The sequence below is a fragment of the Anguilla rostrata genome, chromosome 13 (assembly GCF_018555375.3).
Source record: "Anguilla rostrata isolate EN2019 chromosome 13, ASM1855537v3, whole genome shotgun sequence".
Lineage (NCBI taxonomy): Eukaryota > Metazoa > Chordata > Actinopteri > Anguilliformes > Anguillidae > Anguilla > Anguilla rostrata.
The window spans coordinates 18,661,835-18,686,097 of record NC_057945.1 but is presented as its reverse complement, the minus strand read 5'-3'; the positions used below and the strand labels follow the sequence as shown (position 1 = coordinate 18,686,097).

At 38.9% G+C, this 24,263-nt stretch overlaps 1 protein-coding gene across 2 annotated transcripts; it reads right to left on the bottom strand.

Moving 5' to 3' along the window:
• Window positions 1-528: 528 nt before the first annotated feature.
• On the bottom strand, window positions 529-23,841 carry LOC135237434 (forkhead box protein P3-like). 2 transcript variants are annotated; one of them, XM_064304577.1, is made up of 14 exons: window positions 23,636-23,841; window positions 20,489-20,584; window positions 8,408-8,570; window positions 7,583-7,660; window positions 6,425-6,506; window positions 6,016-6,199; window positions 5,474-5,578; window positions 5,062-5,149; window positions 4,568-4,642; window positions 4,003-4,168; window positions 3,240-3,316; window positions 2,961-3,062; window positions 2,330-2,451; window positions 529-1,841 (listed from the first exon to the last, which is right to left on the bottom strand). In XM_064304577.1, exons 3-14 carry the CDS (start codon window positions 8,567-8,569, stop codon window positions 1,712-1,714), a joined length of 1,371 nt encoding a protein of 456 aa, XP_064160647.1. In that variant the 5' UTR covers window position 8,570; window positions 20,489-20,584; window positions 23,636-23,841; the 3' UTR covers window positions 529-1,711. The 2 variants fall into 2 exon arrangements, with proteins under 2 accessions (XP_064160647.1, XP_064160646.1); XM_064304576.1 differs by lacking the exons at window positions 20,489-20,584; window positions 23,636-23,841 and adding an exon at window positions 20,362-20,487.
• Window positions 23,842-24,263: the final 422 nt, after the last annotated feature.

Here is a 24,263-nt window from a genome sequence, read left to right as displayed (position 1 = left end):
GTTGGGCTACCTTAGCGTAGTAGACTAATGCAGCGACCAATCTTCGCTCAAAAACGAAATGAGTAACAAAGGTATCATACGCAAAACTATTCGGTCATTTGTCCTGTTGAAAATTACATGATAAGAACGTCTTCATTCCGAATTACTTAGAAATTTTTTATCGGTTGTTTTCGTTAGAGCGACTTGGCAATATGCATGTACAAAATAGGTTTTGGCGCTATGATGATTTCAATGCCCACTCACATCGCCGATGTTTAAGTAGTTATACACCATTTTACTTTATACTACCACTTGAACATTTGCCAAGCAAACAGTTTCTTGGGGCCCTGTTTGGACATTTTAATTTGGGCACTTATGAACATCTTCAAGTAAAACAAAAAGGTATTATTTTGGCAAAACGTTTAACACTGTAACTGGTAGGCACGTTTCTTACTTATGCACTCCAGGACCAGTACACTGAGTGTGACATCTGTACTCAGCACATTTGAATGGAGATAAACCAGCACAATAAGCTTTTACAGGCTGTAAGAATTTATTAACTTTCTGACACATGATTGTCTTTTTGACACATACAAAACTTGTAAACTTATCATTATCATACAATATATTCAAAATAAAATACACAGCTGAGGAAGAGGGCATACCAGTTTGTAGGCTACTGTACGTTGAACACATAGTGTATGAATTTTATTATACTATAGTATAGTACAGTAAACTGTTCTTAGGACAGTTATAGTAATCACAAAGCCATACAATGATTGTCATTATATTATCAACACAGTTTCATAACTGCTGTAAGTATGATATTTGAGTGTGTTTCTATGGTTATGTAAAATCTAAGCAGGCACATGCATACTATGAAGCACTGAAAAACAATATTGGATAGACAATGGTGCTCCTACTCTCAATTGCGAAATAGCAAACTGGCTAATCTCTGCCTGCCTTTCAGTATGTCTTCTTCACAATATCTGATGCACGTTCTTGGGCAAAGACCATACTTCAAGGCTCATCCATAAAACAAGGAAACATTAAAGGATAACAACAGTAAATGGTAAAATAAGCTTTAAAGAATTTACTTGTAATGTATCTGACACATAGTCTGTTATACGTATTTTCGCTCAGAGATGACTCACATGGCATTGTCATGCAAACAAAGTTACATTATTCAGAATAAACTTATTTTCACACCGATCTTTATACATTTTAAATTATAGCTGCACCTTCTCATGTTTTCTAAAATTCAAAATGGCTCCAGATAAATTCTTGGATTTCTTTGACAGATATAAAAATGTAAATTTTGGACCCTAATTACAGTATAGAAAATCCAATGCTACTGTACTATACTTGGTCACACCCTCTATGAATATTCTTAAGTCTGTATCAAATTATTATGTTGCAGCTTCAAATACAGGGGTATAGAACTTTATACCTCGCTTCCTCCCACAATCCAAAGACATGCAGGTTAGGCTAATTAGATAGGTTAAACTGCCCATAGGTATGAGTGTATGAGTGAATGGTGCCTGTGCCCGGCAATGGATTGGTGAACTGTCCAGGGGTTATTCCTCCCTTTCACCAAATGCATGATGGGGTAATCTCCACCACCCTCTCCCACCCTGGCCAGGAATAAACCGGTTAGATAATGGGTGGATGGGTGTTAAGATCAAGGAGTGGAGTATCTGGCGGGTGTTATAAAATCTGTGGCGCTGCCATGTTATTGTACACCAGCACCCTGTGAGTGGGCTCTGTGCTGCTCAGCTCCAGGACTTCCAGTTGGACCAGACATTCTGCACTCTTGGGGGCACAGGAAGGAAGAAGGAGTGAACCACATCGTGTCCCGTTCCCTGTAGACACAAAACACACAAGGCGTCTTAGCCTTGCACATGCAAACACACATACAACATCTTCTCCTTGTGACCATCCACACACCGGAACAGTGCCTTAACAGGATAAGCCACTCAGGCAGCCACTTTGGTAAAAGTGTTTCACAGTACTGCAACAAGGACTTGAGTTTAAATCAGTCCAAACACACTCTAAAGCAGACTAGCATGCTAACAGAAATGCATTAATGTAGATCACTGTTAGTGTAGATTTCTATGGCTTCCATAGAGTCAGAGGTCCAATCCAATGTCTGGATCCAATCACCATTTTTCCTTAAATTTAACTCAATTACGTGCAAGAGTTCAATTTTCTGCTGAAGAAACACAGTCTGGCAAGTTTATCAATTACTGAAATTAGTTGACCAACTGGATAAACCTGTATTTTCGATATGAAGGTAGTCTAGAGGGTAAATTTAAGTGAGTCTTGTTTTGAGTAGAGAAGCTGAGCATACCTGGTAAACTTCTGTCCCTTCCTCTTTTGGAACTCGGCCTCGTTCACAGTCCACACGGCACCCTTTGCCCCCTCCACGCGCACAAAGCACTTGTGCAGGCTCAGATTATGCCGCACAGCATTCTTGCAGGGGAGACACAGAGGAGGTCATGAGGGCACTGAATTAGCTGTGTTTTGATGCTGGTGCAGTAGGGAGTTTACAAGTCTTTTCCAGATGTAATGTGTAATGGACTGTGTAAAAATTCAGTGCACTGTGGGGTGCAGTGATAAACAGCCGTTTACTCAGAGAAGGATTAGAGTTTCTTCAGTGGTTAACTCCTGTAGTCCTTCCATCCTCACTGCTTACTAATGACAGGAGGTTCCAGTTGGTGACAAGAGTTTTTGGTGGTATATTACCATTTATGAATATTCATGAGGAGAAGTGCCCACAGGCAGAACACAAACAACCACAGAATTATACTTGATCTGACTCTTGGTGTCAAGTATTAATACAATGCATTAAATTAGAAATTCACTAGGGGGGACAGAATGTTCAGTATTAAGAATATGGAGCTGTTCGGTGACTCTTGAATATGGAGCATAGCACACCCAATGAGTGAATAACAGGAAGGGACACAGGTCAACACTCATACCTTCCAGGTGGCTGTGTTGTGCCGAAAGTAGAAGAACATTTTGGTGAACCAGTGATAGATCTCACTTAGGGTCAGCTGCTTATCTGGGGACTCCAGAATCGCCTGCACAGAAATATGAGCAGCTACAACCACAGATAGTCTATATGCAAAGCAGATAGATGTGCTCCTTGAAACTGGCTTCAGGGCTGAGCCTGAACCTGGTCTCAAAGCAAATACAGTCCTTAATGCAAATACATTAGTCAAACAGGTATTTCTGCACGGGTGACTAGTGTTACATACCCATCTGATCAGATCAGCGTAGGTGTATGGTGGTCTGATGTTGTTGTACTTGTAACAGTCAATGCTGGGGATGAATCCTGTTGACCATAACAGTTATGAAATATGGATATGAATATGAACATGATGCCATGTACAGTATGCACAGCCTTGGGCTGCAGTATATCCATCAAATATCACAACACCAATGGTCATGATGGGTGGCTCATACTGTATATGTGCCTGTACCTACAGCTGGAATAGAGCATACAACAGTGAAAATAAGAATCCACCAACACTATGGCACATTCAATGGAACAATGTAAAAGTTTCACACAGTCACAGTTCAAGCAAAAATAAAACTTTTGTGGAGATCAAGGAGTGTAATGAAAATAGGCTGAAGCTAATGATGTGTGAAAGGGTACAAAGAGGATAGAGCAGCGGGTTTATCTGAGGGGGGTAGGGTGTACCTGACAGGGGCCAGGGTGTAGCTTAGAACAGGGTTGCACGACATGGGTCGGTCCATTTCAGGATTTTGTACTAGTTTGTTAGTTAATTATTTAATTAGCTCAATCATACCTTGATCTGACATTTATAAACACCGGCTACAGTCCCAGACAGCAAGTGTATCCTAAATATTTTACTTTGCTCAAGTACAGGAGTGAACCAGTGTTAGTTTATAGAACTGTCAGAAAAAACAAAAACTAAAAGCAACTAGTTGATACAAAAAACAGCATGTAGACTGTCCCTCTAGGACCATAATTGTGCACCCCTGGGCAGATTGTACCTGGGAGGGTGTGGTGGACAGGGATGTGCCAGTACCCCTGTGGGAGTGGCTCACCCTCCTTGCCGTGGGTCCTGTGGGGGGGTGTGTGGTCCTTGACACGGGACAGAGGAGGTCGCGCCCGCAAACTTTCCTCCCTGTCCCGCCCCTCCTTCTGAGTACCAGAGAGCTGTGAAAGAAGGGAACCGCACAGTCACATGGGTCACTGTCAGTTTTCTGTACCAATCGGAGGGATAAACCCAAAATAAAGCAGGCCCCATGTTTTTCTTTTCATTCTTTTTTCTGTTTTCTGTTAGTTTGGCAATCACGCCCAGTTGTCCAGTGTCTGCGTCTTCAATACATTACTATTGTTTTTATTCCAATTATATAAACATTATACAGACATCATGAATGAATGTTCCCACTACAGTGGGAAAGGGCAATAATATTTACACTTTCCAAATTCAGTGATAGAAGAACATATAAACACACATGCATATACACACACATGCACAAGCACACACACACACACACACACACACAGGCTTGATCACATTAGGAATGTGGTATAGAGAAATGGGAAGCTTACAGAGTAGATAGATCTGGGCTCAGGCAGGTGCAGATGGAGTTGCATGGCCAGGAGTCTCTGTTTCTCCACAGTGAGCTAAAACCAACACGACAGCTGCAGTAAATGAATGGACTATAATGTCCAAACTATCCTCAGTCCACTGCACCCCTTACTCGCACAGCCGGAGAGAGGATCCAACACGGCTCCGCCTCCATTCCAAACCAGAACCAATCACAGGCCACTTCCAGCCAAGCCTTTATCAGGCCAACAAGACGCAATGCCTTTTTCAACATTGCCATAATGAAATTTACACATGATAGTTTTCCTAGTCAATAAAGTCATTTTTTACTCAATTTTAGTCAATTTCTTTCCAGGAGAGGTTGAAATTCATATATACAGTTTGACCATCTTTTTAAAGCATCGTGCTAGAGTTGTGAAGCAGTGCTGGGGTGCTATTAGTTCTTTAGAAGTGAGACAGGCCTGAGGGGCCCTACCCTTATGTTCCAGTGACAAACCTGATTCTCCAGGTGCTGCACCCTGTCTCTCTGCATCTGCCACTGGGAGGCGCTGTGGTCACTGAGCCTGTGCTCTACACACAGGTGTCTGTGGAATAACCAGAACAGCTGTCTTTAAAAATGGAGAGCAACTGCCATGAGAAACAGAGAGAAAACTTTCAGAAATGGAGAAAGGCTATGGCAATGTGATGTGCTGATATGGAATCTTTTTCTTTGCTGATGTAATATTTTTCCATCCTATTTTCCTTTGATTAAATGTTCATTTTCTTCTTTGCGTATGCAGTTTGGCAAGTGCATTGGTGATCAGAATTAATTAACCAAGCCATGTTTGTGAACAATAGAAGGAACACTTCCGTTTCATGGTGAGGGCAACTTTAGGATAAATGCTGGCTGAATTCAGGAGCTGACTTACTGTAGGAAACTGCGGTATTCCTTGAAAACCTCCTTACAGCCCGGCCACCTGCACTGCCCCTTCACAAACAGCACACTGCTGCCCTCTGCAAGTGGGGCAGCTGGGCTAGGGGAGAGAGGAATGGCAGTCTCACAATGAACAGTGTGGAGATATACACTGTGCATTGTGCACTCCAGCATTAAAACATGTATAGGCTTATATGATGCAACAACACAGAGAAGCCCTGTGCGTTTGATGTTGGAAATCTGTTCATCTACATCAGGGGTGTCCAATTTGAGGCCTGGAGAGCTGCAGCTAAAATGCAGGCACACCTTGTCCTCAAGGCCTTAATTGGCAATTGGCTGCTTATTGAAAGGAAACCATAAATACCTTCAGACACTGTGGCCCTCCAGGACTGGAGTAGGACCCCCCTGATCTGCATGACTGCTTTATAAAATGCTGCACTGAGATGAGAAACAGCACCCACCCCTGGAGGGTATTTGAAACTGCAGCTGGCCACAACAGCATCTCCAGGTGCTGCTTCTTCCTCATGCGCTGCTCACCTGTCACTCTGCCCAGAGTGGGAGGAGCCCTGCTTCAGGCCAGAGCTCCTGGGCCATGGGGTGTGGCCTGTGTCCTGGGAGGTGAGGCTGGCTGCCTGGGGTGAGGTCCCTCTTATGCACCCACCAAACTCTACCTTACACGCTGCCATGGAGGCGGGGTCAGAGGCAGGGCTTGAGCTCAGATCTGACCATGACAAACCAGATAATGTAAGCAATAATAATAATAATAATAATAATAATAATAATAATAATAATTCAGCAGAGACTGAAGGCAGTCTTTACATTGACAAAAGAACAAGGGTTTACTTGAACTATAAGCAACAAATCCAACACCATTATAATAGACAGATAGAGACATAAACACTAGCTCACACACACACACACACACACACACACAGTTTGAGCGTACCCTGGATCTGGGTCTGTGTCGCTCGGCGGAGGACAGATGGTCTGTGCTGGCTCAACTGTTTGTTCATCTCTTTGGTTCCGCACTGAAAACAATGACATTACTGGCTCAGCCACATTGTCCTGGTCATTCACCAGTTGTGGGTCACCCCATGAACAGGAGTTCCAGAACCTTCTGAGCCTACAGGCTGCTATGAACCTGTGCACGTACTCTGGCCAACCCTTTATTAAATATGTGGGCCAGTGCAAGTACAAACATCTAAAATTATCAAAACAAAATTGCATGCACACAGTAACCAGCACAGTGCAACCAATTGGCACAAATTCTAGCTTTGAAGCCTGTATATAAACAGGCTACTGCAACAGAGAAAGCACTCACCTCTCAGTCCACTATTCTCCTCAGTCCACATCTATTAAAATGAAGCCTCATGCAGAACAGTTCTTGTAAATATTCAGCTGTATGTTCTAAGTATTTAGATTTGTACTTTAATACATAATGTCTGGGGCAAACAGAAGGTTATTCAGTACTCCAGAGGAGAAATACTGTCACAGTAAGGTAGACTTCTGTATTGTGCAAAAGTCATATTGTTATTACAATAGTTGTTCTGTATAGGGTGCTGCCTCACCACACAATGTAACTGTTTTTTTTCCAGTAGAGGGTACTGTCTCACTACAGAGAGATGTGCATTTCATTGACAAATGTTAGTCTGTGAGCACTGACAAATAACACAAATTATGTAATGCATTTATTATGTTATGTAATAATTATGTAGTGCAGTGGGTAGCACTGTAAGAAGGTTGTGGGTTCGAATCTCAGGGGCCTCTTGGGGCCTTTCTGTGTGGAGTTTCTGTGTGGGGCCATGTTCTCCCTGTGTCCGCATGGGTTTCCTCCGGGTACTCCAGTTTCCTCCCACAGTCCAAAGACATGCAGGTAGGCTGATTGGAGACACTAAATTGGCCCTAGGTATGAGTGTGTGAGTGAATGGAAAGCGAATGGTGTGTGTGCCCTGCGATAGATTGGCGGCCTGTCCAGGGTGTATTCCTGCCTCTCATCCAATGCACGCTGGGATAGGCTCCAGCACCCCCTGCAACCCTGACCAGGATAAGCGGGTATAGATAATGGATGGATGGATTTATTTTCACCACAATACTGATTCCTTACCTGTTGCAGAAGAATCACCTGGAGTTGGGATGTGCTGATAAACGATCCTCTGGGTCCAAGAAGGAAAGGGAAAGACACCTGTGAAAGAGAGAAGGGAAAGTCACCTGTGAACAGTGAGGTGGGAAAGTCACCTGTGAACAGTGAGGTGGGAAAGTCACCTGTGAACAGTGAGGTGGGAAAGACACCTGTGAACAGTGAGGTGGGAAAGTCACCTGTGAACAGTGAGGTGGGAAAGTCACCTGTGAACAGTGAGGTGGGAAAATCACAAGTGAGATGAGAGGCAACAATATAGATAGAGGATGCAGTCTTGTTTACTCATGTGTTATTAAACACTACCGGGGTGAATGGCTTCCAGGCGCAGTACGCTGATTGACATACAATATTGCCTGTGTGTCAGTGTTGAGTGTGTGTTAGTGCTGATTGTCTGTCAGTGCTCAATATGTCAATGCTGAGTGTGCTAGTGCTGAGTCTATGTCAGTGCTGTTTGTGTAAGTGCATAGTGTGTGTCAATGTTCAGTGTGTGTCAGTGCTGTTTGTGTAAGTGCATAGTGTGTGTCAATGTTCAGTGTGTGTCAGTGCTGTTTGTGTAAGTGCATATTGTGTGTCAACGTTCATTGTGTGTCAGTGCTGTGCGTGTAAGTGCATAGTGTGTGTCAGTGTTCAGTGTGTGTCAGTGCTGTGTGTGTAAGGGCATAGTGTGCCACTGCTGAGTATGTGTCAGTGCTGGGTGTATATTATGTGCTAACTGTGGCACACTGAGAAGCATTGTGCCTGGAAATCCAGAGGATACCAAACTTGTTCCAAACCCACACTGCCCCACCGTACCTGGGTGGTATCAGTCTGGGCTGGAAGCTGAGAGGATCCGCACCCTTCCTGCCAACAAAAATTCCCAGCATGCTCCACCTGATCTTCCTCCTCTTCCTGCTGCTGCTTGCGTCCCCTGCTGGAGTCTGCACTGCCCTGCTGCTCCCCCTCGGTCCGTGGCATCCTTGGCACAACATATCACATTTTACATGGACCCATTTTCCACTCTTATCCAGAGCCACTTTCAGTACAGCTAGAACAGTGCCAGGACTAGAAGACCAGTGGCATATGTAGAGAAGTGAGTCACAGAGAAATCTGAAACAATTGAATAAGCCAGACAATCAATGATAAATACACATAATCGATAATGGTACACTATATGATCAAACTAATCTGGACACGCCTTGGTCTGAGGCTGTTTTTCATGGTTTGGTCTAAGCCTTCTAGTTCCAGTGAAGGCAAATCTTAAAGCTCCAGCATACAATCACATTATAGATGATTCTGTGCTCTGCTGATCGTTGTCATAGAAATGATGGGTTTATAACTCCGTAGAGATAAACTCCGGCGACTTTGGATAAACTCTGAAAAGACTACAGAATGGGACTAGAGGAAGCACTGGAATTACTGATGAGTGACTTCTTCATGAACCTGGCATGCAAGTTGCATGACAATTACATGAAGTCAATGACAGAAGCAGCAGCTGCCAAAACACAGTACATATGTAAAAGCTCAATCGAAATAGCGGGAGCAAGGGATAAGGGGGAAGCGAGCGGAATTCATTATGACTGAAGAAATACAGTTTTAAAACTATTGCACTTATTTTTAATATGAATTTCTTGAACTACTTTCTCCATTTTGTATTTTTCTTGTTTTGCACATTGTAGCACTTTTCTCATTGTGCCTGTAATACACCTTGACACATTTGCCCTTACCTATAAAACAAAATATAATATCTGAAATGTTGAAATTGATACAGTTGGGTCCTTTATTTCAAGAAAATGTTTTTGCAACATAATGTTTCATAATCTTTATGAAATTAGGCCACTGTGGGTGCTGAAACTGATGCTGTAATGCTGGATGAGCCCTGATGCCACTGGGTGTCCAGCTTGGTGGTTTAAGATTTCTACTGTTAAACAAACTGTTGCTTTGTAATGCGATGCCAAGCTGATTTGAGTCAAGGCTATGCATGCTGCATGCACACTATCACAGCAATCTTATAGCGTATAATATGCTATATAGGCTACTGTTTGTCAGCTCCACAAGTGTGTTCTCCTTGGAGGCATTTTTTGAGCAATTTTGGGCAGAGTGCTTCCTTGCTGATGAGAACTTGTTTAATGGGAAAGATAGAAGAGCGCGTACAGGCTTGGGCTTGAGAGATAGAAGAACACAGGCTCGGCCCCCGAAGGTGCACTTCACTGTGCTTGCGGTCACGTGCAGGTACATTCCAAGCCTGTGGTTTCAGGTGCGCGGGGCCTGCGCTCTGAACTGGGGTCTGCGCTTCACTTCCCCGAAACCAAGGGGATGCCTTATCACTGAGGTTCCCAAGCTTTACCAGCCCACGACCCACTTAACGAACAAGCACTCTGTTTGTGACGTGCTTAAATGTGCAAATCGAATTTTTACAATTTGTCTAACCAGCTGTATGTGTCAATACAGAAACTAGTGAGGTGTCTATATAGTAGTTTTAATTTTACTGTTATGACTGTGTATAGGCTCTTTAGTCTTCTACCACTGACCTTCTGGACAGGCTTCATTCAGAAATATTATATATGGTAACAGACCAGAATAAAATATTTATTATGCACACAACACACACACAAACACACACACACACACATGTGCACCCTTTGCAAAACCTGCAGAACACAAAGCAACCAGGAAACAGGAATTCAGTAGAAAAGTACAGAATCTGTGGCTTTTTTTTTTGTCTTGACATTTTGATGTGAAAAACAACCCTTTCCTCTACTTGAAAAGTCTTTAGTTTACACAAAACAGGGCAACAGTTTTCAGTGTAGCATGTTTGAGGATCAGTTGAAATTAATGAAGAAAATCAGAAATGCAAACATAAGTGCTGTGACACACCATAATATTTCCACATGTAACCACTGTGACCCATACAGGTTTCGCAGAATGCATAGCTAAATCAAAGCCGTTACATTAAGTGCTGAGGCTAACAAAGCTTTGGTACCAAATCAGGGAATTGCAAGAAGCAAGACTGAGTCAAACTGATATTTCAATTCAAATATGAACGAAACTCCATAGTCAGCTCATTGCAAAATAATGGGTTTAAAAACTTAAAAGCTTTGGAATGCCACCTCATTTTAAGAAAAATCCTTGAGTGGGAAGTTTGGTTCCAAATCAATATTCCTGTTGCTGATACAGTTTAGTTTGATGTGAACAATAGTGAGAAGTGATTTAAAAGTTTACTTTGCTTTCTTTAATTAAATGTGTGCTTTTTAAACTTATGTTTGTTGTGGTAATGTATGTCAAATATAGCTTTACATATTTTCATAAGTTTTAATTTAAATGCTTTTTCAGTTGTCATATTCTACAATTCTACATTTTCCAATTTTCTCAGCATGAGATTTTGCACTGTAGTATAATTCCTTCTCCAACATCATAATCAAAGACTTAGCAATGAACTATGGGAACTCGAACAATGGGAAAAACAGAAGTGGCAGTGAATACAAATTTTTGAGATTATGTTTTAAAAATATTAATGTCATGCTGACACACCAAACTGCTTGATTAATGAAGACAAGCACGTGCACATCCATTGCTGTGAAGTATCTGGACACATTTTTGTTGTTTGGCTCAAAGATCCAGCACATTGGATTTGAAATGAAACAAAGAATATCAGGTTAAAGGGCAGACGATCAGCTTTAATGTGAGGGTATTTACATCTATATCAGGAGATCTGTGTAGTATTTACAGACCTTTTATACATAGCACCCCCATTTTATGGGACCAAAAGTAATTGGACAAATTAACATAATCTTAAATAAAGTCATCGTATTTAGTATTTGGTCGCTAATCCTTTGCATTCAATAGGCCTCATTCGTACGATCAAATTTGATTGTTAATTGTGCTTACAAACATTTCCACGAACATTCCAGCGTTCATAATTTTTTTTTATTATCTGAATTTGTTCTTTGGAAAAATCTAAATCTGCATGTGTTTCGAAACATGCGTAAAGGCATACACAAAATATGTTTATATTTAGAATGTGGTATTCATTTTAAATAGTTACAGACCTCATGTTAACCACCAGTTAATCAATACAATTATATGAATGTAATAATGTATTCATATTGAATATGGTATTCCATGATTCAATGATGATCTTTCTGAATAACCTTTAATTTGTCACTAGCTTTTGATTTCTATTTCAGTTTAGCCTTATTTTGTTTTAAGAGCAGGTTAGGAAGGTTTAGTTTAGTTTTTACAAAAGGAAAAAGGTTACAATGTTTTTACCCCACGCTTTTTTTGTCTCATGGTAATAACCTTGTTGGGAATGTGTGTAATTAATTTTGTTTACTGATAAAAGGGAATTATGATGATAATAAAGACCCACAAATGTACATATTACTTGGCTAATTATGCGGATGGTGATGAATGGCTGATGTCTGCGCACATGCCTTTTATGAGTTTGCTAGGGTGTTTCCTTATGCAAATCATCATGAACAGGCTCATGCTGCAGTGTTATGCAATGTTATTCTATGTAGGTCCACTGAGTACTATGCCGCACAGTAACACACACACAGTGATGCTATTAGTCTCGGCAGTTCTGATGTGATTAACGTACAGGCAGACACGTTAGCACAGTTAGCCCACACTATTTGCCCTGTGAAATACTACTAATCACTAAGACTACTGCAGTCAGTTAAACCAGTTTACTGCATGGTTGCTTTAGCAGTGTTTTTGGGGTCATTTTCCTGCTGCAAGCTGAAGCATCATCTCGTGAGTTTTGAGGCAATTGTTTGGATCTGAGCAATCAAGATGTTTCTGTACACTTCAGAATTCATCCTGTTGCTACTGTCAGCAATCACATCATCAAAGAAGACAAGTCAGTCGGTTTCAGTGGCAGCCATTCATACGCAAGCTATAACACTACCTCTACCATGTTTCACAGCTGGGGGGGGGGGGGGGGGGGGGGTGCTTCGGATCATGAGCAGTTCCATTCTTTCTCCACACTTTCCTGTTTCCATTACAATATCACAACAGGTTCATACACTCATCTGTCCATAAGACATTGTTCCAGGACTTTTTAGCAAACTCTAACTTGGTCATTCTTGAGGCTTACTAGTGGTTTGCATCTTGCAGTGAACTCTCCGATATGCAGGTGTAGTCTTTTATAGTAGTCTATGACACATCTGTGCCTACATCCTGAAGAGTTTTAGTGTATACTGTAGGATGTCCATATACATTTGTTTAAAGCTCTCAATTTCTTCCCCCACTCTAAAATGACATTTGAAAATATAATCCACCCAACCAACAAAATGTCACTCTTGTCTTTTTTTCTTCAAAAGCCTGGCACAAAAAGTTACGGAGGAAATGTTTTTTTTGCAAGAAATTTGGTTTTTGTGGGTATACTGATTGTGTGTGTTCTGAAAAGGAATTTGGGTCAGTGAGTGAGTGAGTGTGTGTGTGTGTGTGTGTGAGAGAGAGAGAGAGAGCAAGTGCAAGATCATTTGAATATAATTTACATTTTGTTAGGCTCCTCATGCAAGCCAGTATTATAAAATATAGTGTATAATAGGCAAAGAAATACAATAAAAAGTCACATATCCAGATATACTGTATATTGTATAAATGATAAATTATTTATAGATATATTCAATAATATATACATTGTCACAAACATGCAGATGTGCATACATGCATGCTCTCTCTCTCTCTCTCTCTCTCTCCCCAATTCTCCAATGAGGGCTGTATAAGCTGACATTATTTTTCATGTGCTGTGTGAATGTATAGCAAAAAAATATGCAGTATAAATGTGAATGCTCATAGTGAATCTGCAGCATCAATGTACAGTGTAGATTTTCAGTTATGAAGTGAAATGACAATGTACAATATGATCACATATGTAATATATTTGCATATAATATACTACTACTATCACTTCTAGTACTATTACTACTACTACTACTACTAATATTAACAATAATAATACTAATCATCATCATCATCATTGTCATCATTATAATAATCTTCATCAATATATATATACTACAATATTCAGATGAATGTCTTGCCCAGCATTCCATAGACATTAGGGATGTATCTAACTGTCTGATATCCACATACTGTAGCTTTGACAGCGACTATGCCACAAAAGCAAAAACTCCTGGTCTGGCATACATAGCCAAATATTGCCTTTAACACTAATTTCAGAACAACAGTGTGGATATCATAATATTAGTCATGCATACAGTTCCACATCTGCAATATCGTACCGGGGAAATCCGTGTCTGGAAAATGTTGAAAAACAATTCTTCGTTGACCATAGTGGCACTGATAGCTGTTTACTGACATCCTCAGTATTAACCATTAGTGATGATCTAGACAAAAACTCACTGTTACTATTTAGGCTAAGCCAGCAGCATCTCAGCTTGTTTTGGAAAATATAAGAGAAAAAAAATGCTTAAGATTGGACGGGTCTCTTAGAATGATATAGTATGACTAATTCTCAACCTACATTTTCTATTTTAAGTCATGGAGATCACCCACAAGGGGCCATACAGTTTGAAAGTCGCTTTGTTGTTTAAAAAAACCGTTGGTTGTTTCTTTGAATAGTGCCTTTATAAAAAAATGAGAAGATATTAAATAGATAATGTGCTTAACTTAAATTAAACCATTTGTAAATGCTCTTTGGCAACTGAAGTGAGGCTTCAGCCTTCAAAACTAAAGCCACCACTTACAAAATATAAAAAATTTTTGGTCCTATTACAGGGCTGTTCTTTATCTTGGAACTTTAAAAAAAAAATTACAACAAAATAAAAATTTTCAGCCTTGGTCCCATATAGGTTCCAAACAGTTTAAAAGATAATTCAAGGCCTCATTCAATAAATATACCTTCTCGAGCAGTCTTCAACATATTCATGTTCAACTATGCAAAAGAAATATAAGCATGCATTCCTATACAGTAAGTACGCTTATAAAAACATATTAAAGTATGTTTGTGTCAGTGACTGCCTAGTACATAATGTACAATCAACACAGAGAAATAACAAAAAACTTTCATAAGTCATATAAGCCATAATACCTTATTATTTTGAATATTATTTTTCTTTAGTTCTGCTTCTGTTGTTACAATGCTCACATATTTTATTCTGAGTATTTTACTAAAAATATATACAGATGTGTTCAAATAGCAACCTTTGTGAAAGTGAGTGTTTTCAATGCTGGAATACTAAGCTAACCCAGCTAACAATGTTTTGTTCCCAGAACGTTCCAAGAATGTTAGAGTTAACATTCCAAAATTTTATATGGTTTCTTGGGTGTCCCTTAGAGATTAGTATTAAGCGAAAATGATTGTTGGAGGAGTGATAATAGTATACAGCACTGTATCAATTAAAAATAATATGAATTTTCAGCAGAGACCTTGTGTTGCAGTCTGCAACCCCCCAGCCAAGAAATTAAATAGCTTTCAATAAGTCACTGTTAAGGATGGGTGCAGTTCTGCCTAGTGGGCAGCTTTTACAGAGTGTCTGTAAGAGGAAAATGTTTTGCTTCCTCATACCTATTTCCAGAGAAGGTGAATACCTGCTAATAGAGACATCAAAAAGAAATGATTTTACAGAGAAGCTCTGCCATTTAGAGTGAAACTGCAGCACTGGTGGGACCAGCTGTACCTCCATCCTTTCATGTAAACAGCTTCCTATCACTTTAACCTTTCACCACACATTATGTAGTGTGCTGTCTTTGTTGAAAACACGGGGGAGCTGCAGCAACGACCCTCATTACTATAGAAACGGAATTCAAAAGGAAAGAGATTAACGTATCAAAATATTCAATAAACTTAATTCCTCAAGTAAGTTTCATAATTCAAGAGTACATTTTTCCAGAGTGGCCATCACCCCTTCATATTGAGGTTATTCAACACAAAGTGCAATGTTGTATAGCTACTCAAACACGACTAAACAAACTGTGAGCGCTGATGATCCATTGATAGGTAAAGGTGATTTACTAAGAATAGTGTGTTGGTGGAGCCGCACACTTTTTGCTGAGACTGCTGGAGAATGTCATGTGAGGACACCAGTAGCAGGTAAGGTGCAAGTACTGTAAGGCCCACAAATTTCTGTTTAAACTGATTCTCATCTAGGAGAGGTAAGTCCCATTTAAGGCCAATCACACTAAAACATGTAAAATATATAGCTTACAAATAAATTATTGACAAATAATTGTTTCAGTTATTGTCTGCCCTGAGCTAATGCTATTGAATTATCTCACGTTATGTTGTCATGGCAGCAATATTTATTTAGAATTTTTTTTCTTCAAAAAGAACTTAAACTCTCTGCAGTATTTTTTCATATATAATGCATAAAGACACTTCTTCCCTAATAAAAAAAAACTCAAAATAAACCCCCAGAAATTCCCTGATTTGTAAGATGTCTCTCCAATACCACTAGAAGGGGTGACCGTAATAAAATTTTCAATGAAAATTCAACTCTGATCCATTTCTTCCCAGTCCTGTGTCAAATGACCCATCGACATCCTTCCCATGACCCCCCAGCAGGGGTCTACTCCCAGTTTTGGAGCCCTCTTTATAAAAGAGAGAGAGAGAAGGATAGTCTGATAGTCTGCCTTCCTTTCTATCTATTTTTTCAGAAAGGAGAGAGGGTAACAGAGAGAAGAGAAGGATAGAGAGGGGACCATGGCTGGGATGAAACCTCCACCTGCATAGGGCGAATCAAATATGACCCAGAGCCAGCTATTCCACAGACTGTGGCATACTTCCCACTAGAAAACCCCACTTTTAAAAAATTGCCCAGAAGAACACAAATTCACTCCGGTTAAAACCTTCAGTCCTCAAAAGGAGGGGTTTTGGCCTCAAAGTCACTTCCTGTATGTGTGTGCGAAATAGCAGGGGCACACACATTTGACTGAAAGGGCCGAGGACACATGTTACACACAACATGCCAACGTCAGTACAGAGCACATGCAGAATGTGATCATCTGAAAGAGGATGCGGCATCATGGCTCCCACAATGTCTGGCATGTGGGAGAGCCATCTGACTCACTGCTTCCATAATGAACACCCCATACAGCTCTCTGCTTTCAGAACACGCACACACTCGCACACACACGCTCACACACACACACATACATGCACACAAACACGCACACGGCCTGTTTCTATTCACACACACATGCGCGCACACACACATACACACACATACACACACACACACAAAATGTTCTCTTCCTCCAGTGGAGCTGCTCAGTGGCCAACAATAGAGAATTGTGATTGTACTGGACAGCTCCCTGGTGTGAATGTGTATAAGTGTGAAGCAGGGCGTTGCTGCAAAAGAGCATCCGTGCTCAGCAAACTTACCCTGGGTAAATAAAGGTTAAATAAAAAAAAAAAATGAACACACACACACACACACACACACACACACACACAAACACACACACAGCCTGTTTCTTTCACCTTAGTGTGTGCTATCTCCATCTCCCACCCTTTCAGCTCAATCAACAGCTCTGCTTTCTTTTCAAATTTCACTGCCTCTGAAATGTATTGTACAGTTTCAGATGTTTCTACTTATGTTAATAAAACTTTGTTCATCATCATCATATTACTTCTACTAATGGTGCTATAATAATAATAATAATAATAATAATAATAATAATAATAATAATAATAATAACATTTGCATAAAATAATAACAATAATAATAATAATAATAATAATATTATTATCATCATTATTTATTGTATTAAAGGTATTACTGCATCTGCTTGCAGTAGTAGAGGTAGTACAGACGTTCTCTTTATCATCGGTTATTTAAACAATTATGTACAAATACTGTCATTTCACGTAATACATTTTATGCCTGATTTGTGAATAACATTTGCATAACAAGAATTGAAAATATTTAAACTTTTTGCTTCACACCAAACAATTTCCCTTGGTCTGTTGCTTTCCTTATATGCTCTTACATGCAAATATCTGCGACGCTGAAGAAGAGAATATTCACACCAGTCCAAACTTTTATCTTTTGTCTTTATTGTGGTTTGGCACCATTATATAGCGAACTTACGTTTCCAAAGAAATAAGCAGATTTATGTTTCGTCTTTTAATGGCATAAATGGAACTGGAAATGGAACTCATCAAAACCCATTGGAAATATTTATGCATACAACAATGATGTGAAACAAAGTGCTTTGAACTGCTTTTATTCTTTCAGAGATCATACATGGTTACACCTGACTAATGCTTTACTCATTGTTGCCCAGTTGTACCAAATGACAAAATGCATTGAGAATGAAGGTCATTGGGAACTAAGTGACATAAGGATACTCCTGTTTTACTAATTTAGTCCTGCAAAGGATACCTAAGATTTATAGCTACAAAATAAGCTAGCCCATTAAAAAACAAACCCACAGGTAATGTCAATAATGACTACAACCCATAATTATATACATTTCTGTAGGCAGTAAAGCTTAGATAGCATTTATATAACTAATAATCCAACCAGATAAAACTCCAGCTTTTGAAATGATGCATCTCCTATCTCTGGCAGTTACAGAGAACTGCCCAGTTTTGTTTCGTGCTTATTTATTGCAAACACTATCTGCTTTTCCACAATATGTTCTCAATCAGCAGCACTGAGACATGCCTTTTTGGCTCATTTTAACACTGATGAGATTTTTCTTTTATTATTGGGAAATGGGACTTGTTTTTGTTTAATGCTGGTGTTGTTGCACCGGTGGTATGGAGCAGGGAGAAGATTTAATGCATCAGGCTTAGGGGGTAATTGCCTGAGAATGGGATAATTAATAATAGCTGCATCTGATCCTTCTGGTTTCAGTCCCTTTGGGGTGATTGCACAGTGTGTAACACTCATGATATACTGCATGTCATATTAAAAACCAGAAACAGGCTCTCCCTTATTTAAATAGAATACTGAAATATATTGTAAATGTGTGCTATGTTTTGGAAATATAATAATACATATGTTGCACATCCAATGTATTTAGTAAAAAAAATGTATTGCAATGTGTGATAACAGCAACAATCTCTACATTGGCTCATATATTATTAAGTCTTCCTGTAGTGGTCAGGACAATGGGATCACTGTCCGTCTTCAAACACAGGCTGAAGAGCCATCTCTTCAGATGGGATTTTGGTTGCCCTCCATTCCCTACCTCATAGCACTCCCTTCTTTGATATTAATTCAGCTTATGGTATAGTTACGGTTTTAGGTTTTATTTTTCAGGGCTTATAGATGCAATCTTTGTCAATTCCAAATTTCTATTTTGGCTCTGGGTTAGCGTAGTTAATTAGCATTGGTGCTTTAATGATGTAACAAATATGGATGCTGGTCTGGAAATGTTACTAGCCAGGTCTGGCCTACTACACATATTACGCACATAAATCCGGCAAATATTATTTCAATGTATTCCATTTCCATCTCCTATATCATAGAGGTTCTAAAATTACAAGCAGTAATATTATTACAAAACTATGTTATAAAAATGGTAACCTCTGACAAATCAAATGGCCTGTTAGTTCATTGCAAATGTCAGCTTATTTCAGGCTGGGTTATTTGTTTCAGTGTTGCACAACGCCCACAACAATATGTGCAACTTGCAAAAACACCAAAAAAAAAAAAAAAAAAAAAAAAAAACACAAAGGAGAAGGCAGCAGCCCTGGCGAATGATGGTGCACAACCGCACAGCGACAGTAGGAGGTATGTGTGCACACACTCGCTTTATTCGGGATTCCACCTTTGTGCATTTTTCCATTTCTGGGCCCTTCTGAGATGCCCCCACAACTCTCTGCTTCGACATGAATGCACTAAAAACCCCCTATGGGCCTCAGCCTTGCTGATCTACCAGACTACTCACAAACTTTGTTTCCATTGACTTAAAATAAAAAGAATCATTTTTTCCAACACAAACACTGTTTGGTCAGTTCATTGATCAATAAATTTAAATAATGCTTGCGTTTACTTGTAAATTAAAGTTAAAGGCAAATAATGATTGAATATGTGGCAGTATGTCACAAACAGAAATGCATGTTACAAATGAGCACTCTATATTAATTCAAAGACATTTAACCTGATCAAGTCTTGGACTAGTTATGCTATCCTTTTATTCAATGCAGTGTGGAAAAAGATTCCTTTTCCAAGATCTTCAGATAATGATGTGATTAAGTGATTGATCAATAGCTGAAAGTCCTAAATGCTGAAAGTTTGGCCCCCTTTCCATTTAAGCACAAAATAATGAAAGAACTGAAACCATAGGATGTCAGCAATCTTCACCGATCAAGAGATTGCCTGGACTGAAAAGCAGGGAGCCTAAGGCGGGAACACTAATTTGCTTCCCTAATACGTCAAAACTGTATTATTTAATACATATAAATCAAATATATTGGCATTCTTAAATTGTCATTTTTTATGATAATGGAAAGCTGTTCTGAAAATATTCTCAGCACATTTTACAAACATATTTCACAAAATGTACCAAATACTGCTACTTTGGTTCTACATGGCATCCCCCTACAGATTTTAGCATTTCCCCATTTGAGTGTGAGATACTGCCAACACTGTACGTGCTATATAACCAGGGTTTCAGAAACAGAAATACAACCATTGTTTTTTGTCTTAGTACTTCTTTTCACAGGAACCATCAGCAGTTTTTTCAAGCCCATCAAAAGTAATTATAAACACGATGAAGTTACAGAATGTTTGAGCTCTCTGTGAATACCCCCCCGCTGCCCCCACCACCCCGCCATGTTTACTTACCGCATCCAGACTTTCTGTGGCAATGCAAGAGAGGTAAGTATGGACTAAACCAGCATGAATGATGCTGTGAATGAAACAACCGGCGTTCTGAGTTAGCTCACACAGGAAAATGAGTGTCAGTCTTTACCTCCTACTTCTTTCTCCTCCTTGCTCTTCGCAATGCTGTAGTCAAGGCTGGAGGCTTGGATCTTTTTTTCCCTCAGAAGTGAACGTATATCTGTAACTGAGAAAACAGACTGATGTCAGCACAGCTCTCTGACATAATGAAAGAGCTGGGACCTGTGTGGCAGCTTATCATTAAAAGTACTAAATTCAATTAAAAAAAAAAAAAAAAAAATATATATATATATAACAACATTTTAAAAAATTAAAAAAACAATAAAGAAGATATTTTTTGGCCTAAACCTACCAGAAAAAAAATAAATCAGGAATCTGTATTTTTTCAGATATATTCAGATATATTACCAGCAATAAATGAATTATGGGAAAACTTAGATGTAGTTTCCAAAATAATATGAATGGTAATCTATTATAAGGTATATTTAATTTTATATTATATTGTATGAACAATCAGCAATACCTCATTGCTGATTGTATATAAATAATCTGTATTATCACATTTATCATTGTATGAAAATAATCATTGTTAATCAGATATAAAAAAATTGTTATTCCTTCATTGGCCTATAACAGTTGTTGTCTATGTTTTAGCTAAAGGCTGATTCTGTGCTTCAGAACTTGAACTGAATTCACAGTAAGACATTTGGTGTTGTAGTTATTGTAAAATATTTTAAGGGTCTTGATTTAAAGAAATGATGTGAACTTTACCTGCAATTTTTATTTCACATCAAACAAATATTTTAATAACCTTAAATAACAGCATTAATAGCATTAATAGATGAAATCTGTAAAATATTGAAATAACATATTTGCATTGTTGTGTCCTTGAGTTATAGGACAGGATTCACACAGCATGTCATTATCTTGCCTCAATGCAGGTTTAACTTCTTTCTTAACATGTTGATTAATAAAAATATTGTGTTTATGAAGGAAAATCCCTAAAGGTGGCTTTCATTTGTAAGTCAAAGTCGATTTAATTCGGAGAAAAGGTGATGGAGAAAACAGTTACTCCAGATTTAATTCTTGAACAGGAAAAACCAAACTGAAAGACAAAGACGCTATAAAACTGGCCCAAAGAAGAATTAGGATGGCCTGGAAGAGGGTGAGTTACAGTAAATACAATCGGCTCGCCAGTGCAAAATAGAGAAGTGCTTCATTTGAGAAGACATCAGTTATCGTGGCTATGTGCTGTTTGTAAAATCTCTCCAGCTTGTTCAATAAAGAAAAGAATAACACACAAACACCTCTTAAGGATGGAAAACACATCTGAATTAGGACTGGTTTGCCCTGACCAGGAAGATATGGTAGACATGGTTTTATACTCCTCATGGCTAATCACACATTACAGTAGTAAATAAGTGTCTCTGCAATTTTAAAGATTTTGGGGATACCAGGAGATATTCAGAGATTTTTTCTCAAAGTATTGTTATTCAGTTGTCAGGTTGAGGATGTCCAAAATATCCTCATTTGCGATGCTATAGACAAATGGGCACAGCGTTCTGGTCACCAGGCAGGATATAGCATTCTCAATTTTAGCTCGGCACAGGAGCCAGCAAAGGAACGTCATGTGGCTTACACCCTTACAGCTTGCCTCCGGCTTGAAAAGAAGATACAGCTCTAAAATAAGGGGATTAAATGGACAAAATGTCAGATTTGTAGGTGAGGACTGCTGGCTGAATGGAACCAACCCATGTCCTGAACTGATTAATAAATAACTGGGTGATAGTTTTAAAACGGTTCATTTTTAACCTTCAGAAAACACTTAGACATAGTGATTGATTTTTTGAGAGTCTAAATCTGCTGATCTGAAACAAATGTTGATTGAATCCAAGACCCTATATTTGGATACATAGCACATATCCCAATAATAGTTTCAGGACATAGGTTACTTGCCATAACATTACTGACATAAGCCTATATGTACTACGTGAACTAGACCTGCTGTTCATGCCAATAGATGTCTGATACTTAATGAGAATTGTCTCTTATCGTATCTGTGTACTGGAGTTGTGCACTGACCTTCGGTATACACTTACTGTACATTGCTTTGGATAAAAGGATCTGGAAAATAATTCCAATGATGTAACTGTGTATTTTGCATTGACTTAAGCAGGGGGAAATGGCCTACCTCTATCGCACACAGGGCAAAGCTCATTTCAGAGGTAGTTTGCAATCCATCACTACTTGGGATCCTTAAAATGATTAACGCTTTTGTTCTTGTGGTGTAAATCTTCAGCTACATTAGTGGATATTTTGAAACAATCAAATAAGCCACAAATATGATACTTCCAGATATAAAAAAAACAGATAAAAAAACTGAATAATGCATGGCCTCCTCTGGTTCACTCATCCTACTAATCACAGTAAACATAAACATTAAAATGCTGTGCAAGATGTTAACATATAAATAAGTTAACAAGCCATAAATCAAACCGATCCTTCTGATTGAGTCTCTGTATTGCAACTGTGCAGCAGTAAGCATGATCATACTATACACATCTTATGTGTATATATGTCTGCACCATATGAATGTTTAACCAGTTAGTATCTCCATTCATCCATAAAGATTATGACAACAAATAACACGGCTTTCACAATACAGGTCATGGATAGAAACCATGGGAACAATATGTGAGAAAATGAATTTCACTGCAAAGAAATGCACAAGAGTTATTGGTGCATGAACTGTATATTTAAATAGATTATTATCAGCATTTAGCAAAATGAACAATGATCTCTCTTGTCTATCTGCTTGATGTGTGCTTGTGTTCAATGTTCATTTTCAGTATTAATGACATTTTCATTCACTGTTAAATAGAGCTTTACTTTCAGTCAACCAGCAATCTACAGGGGACAAAACGTTCTCCCATTTCTTATTTAGGCTCAGTTTAATTTTACTAGAAACCTATTTGGCAGTTGTGTTTTTAGCAGACAGATGCAAGCATCTCTGATGAAACTACATATAAACATAAATTACACGGCAAAAAAATTTTTGAAGAATAAAGTTTAGTTTACCAATATCTATGATTATTTTTTATTTCAGAGCAGTTATTACAAATGATTATCTCAATTTAGCTCTGACCATTAGAGCACTGAGTAACTGTGTCTACTGCGCTATGCAAACAGCATGTTTTATGTTTAATTCAGAACTCACCTGAAGGTGTTTCGATGACAATACAGAGGCAGGAGAATGTCGATATAAATGAAGCCTGCATTTATAGAGAATGAGTTGGAAAAAACGGCAGGCCAGCAGTTTCACTTCACTTCACTTCAAAGACGATATTAGATGTGTGACTGTCTGTGTTTCCCCTGTCTCGTTGGCCATTTAAGAAGTCTTTGTTCAAAAATGTTCTAAACCAACATTTTGTCATTTAAAAGATGCACAAGTGCTTTCAGAATTTCAGTCACTAATGCGAGATGTTAATTATTATAATACCAACAGGAAAGAGAGGTGGTGTGCGTTAGTTCTTATCTTACTGTTTTGTTCATGTATAGTAACTGTTCTGGAACACTACTGGAGATTTACAGGAAACAGATAATACACCATAAATTGGGATTCTTCCCCCTCACCCCTTTCACGAGGGGAGTTCTTTGGTGCAACATGACTTTGCCCCAATTAAACAAGTTTAAAAAATAAAAATAAAGGTTCCCACCAGAGATATTAGCTAGTATCAAATCAGCCATGTGATAATGAGATGGCCCTTCTTCTTAATCCATCATCATTCATATTTCACAATGAGAATACTGTCAGTAACAGACTCTGAATATGAGTAAATGAATGC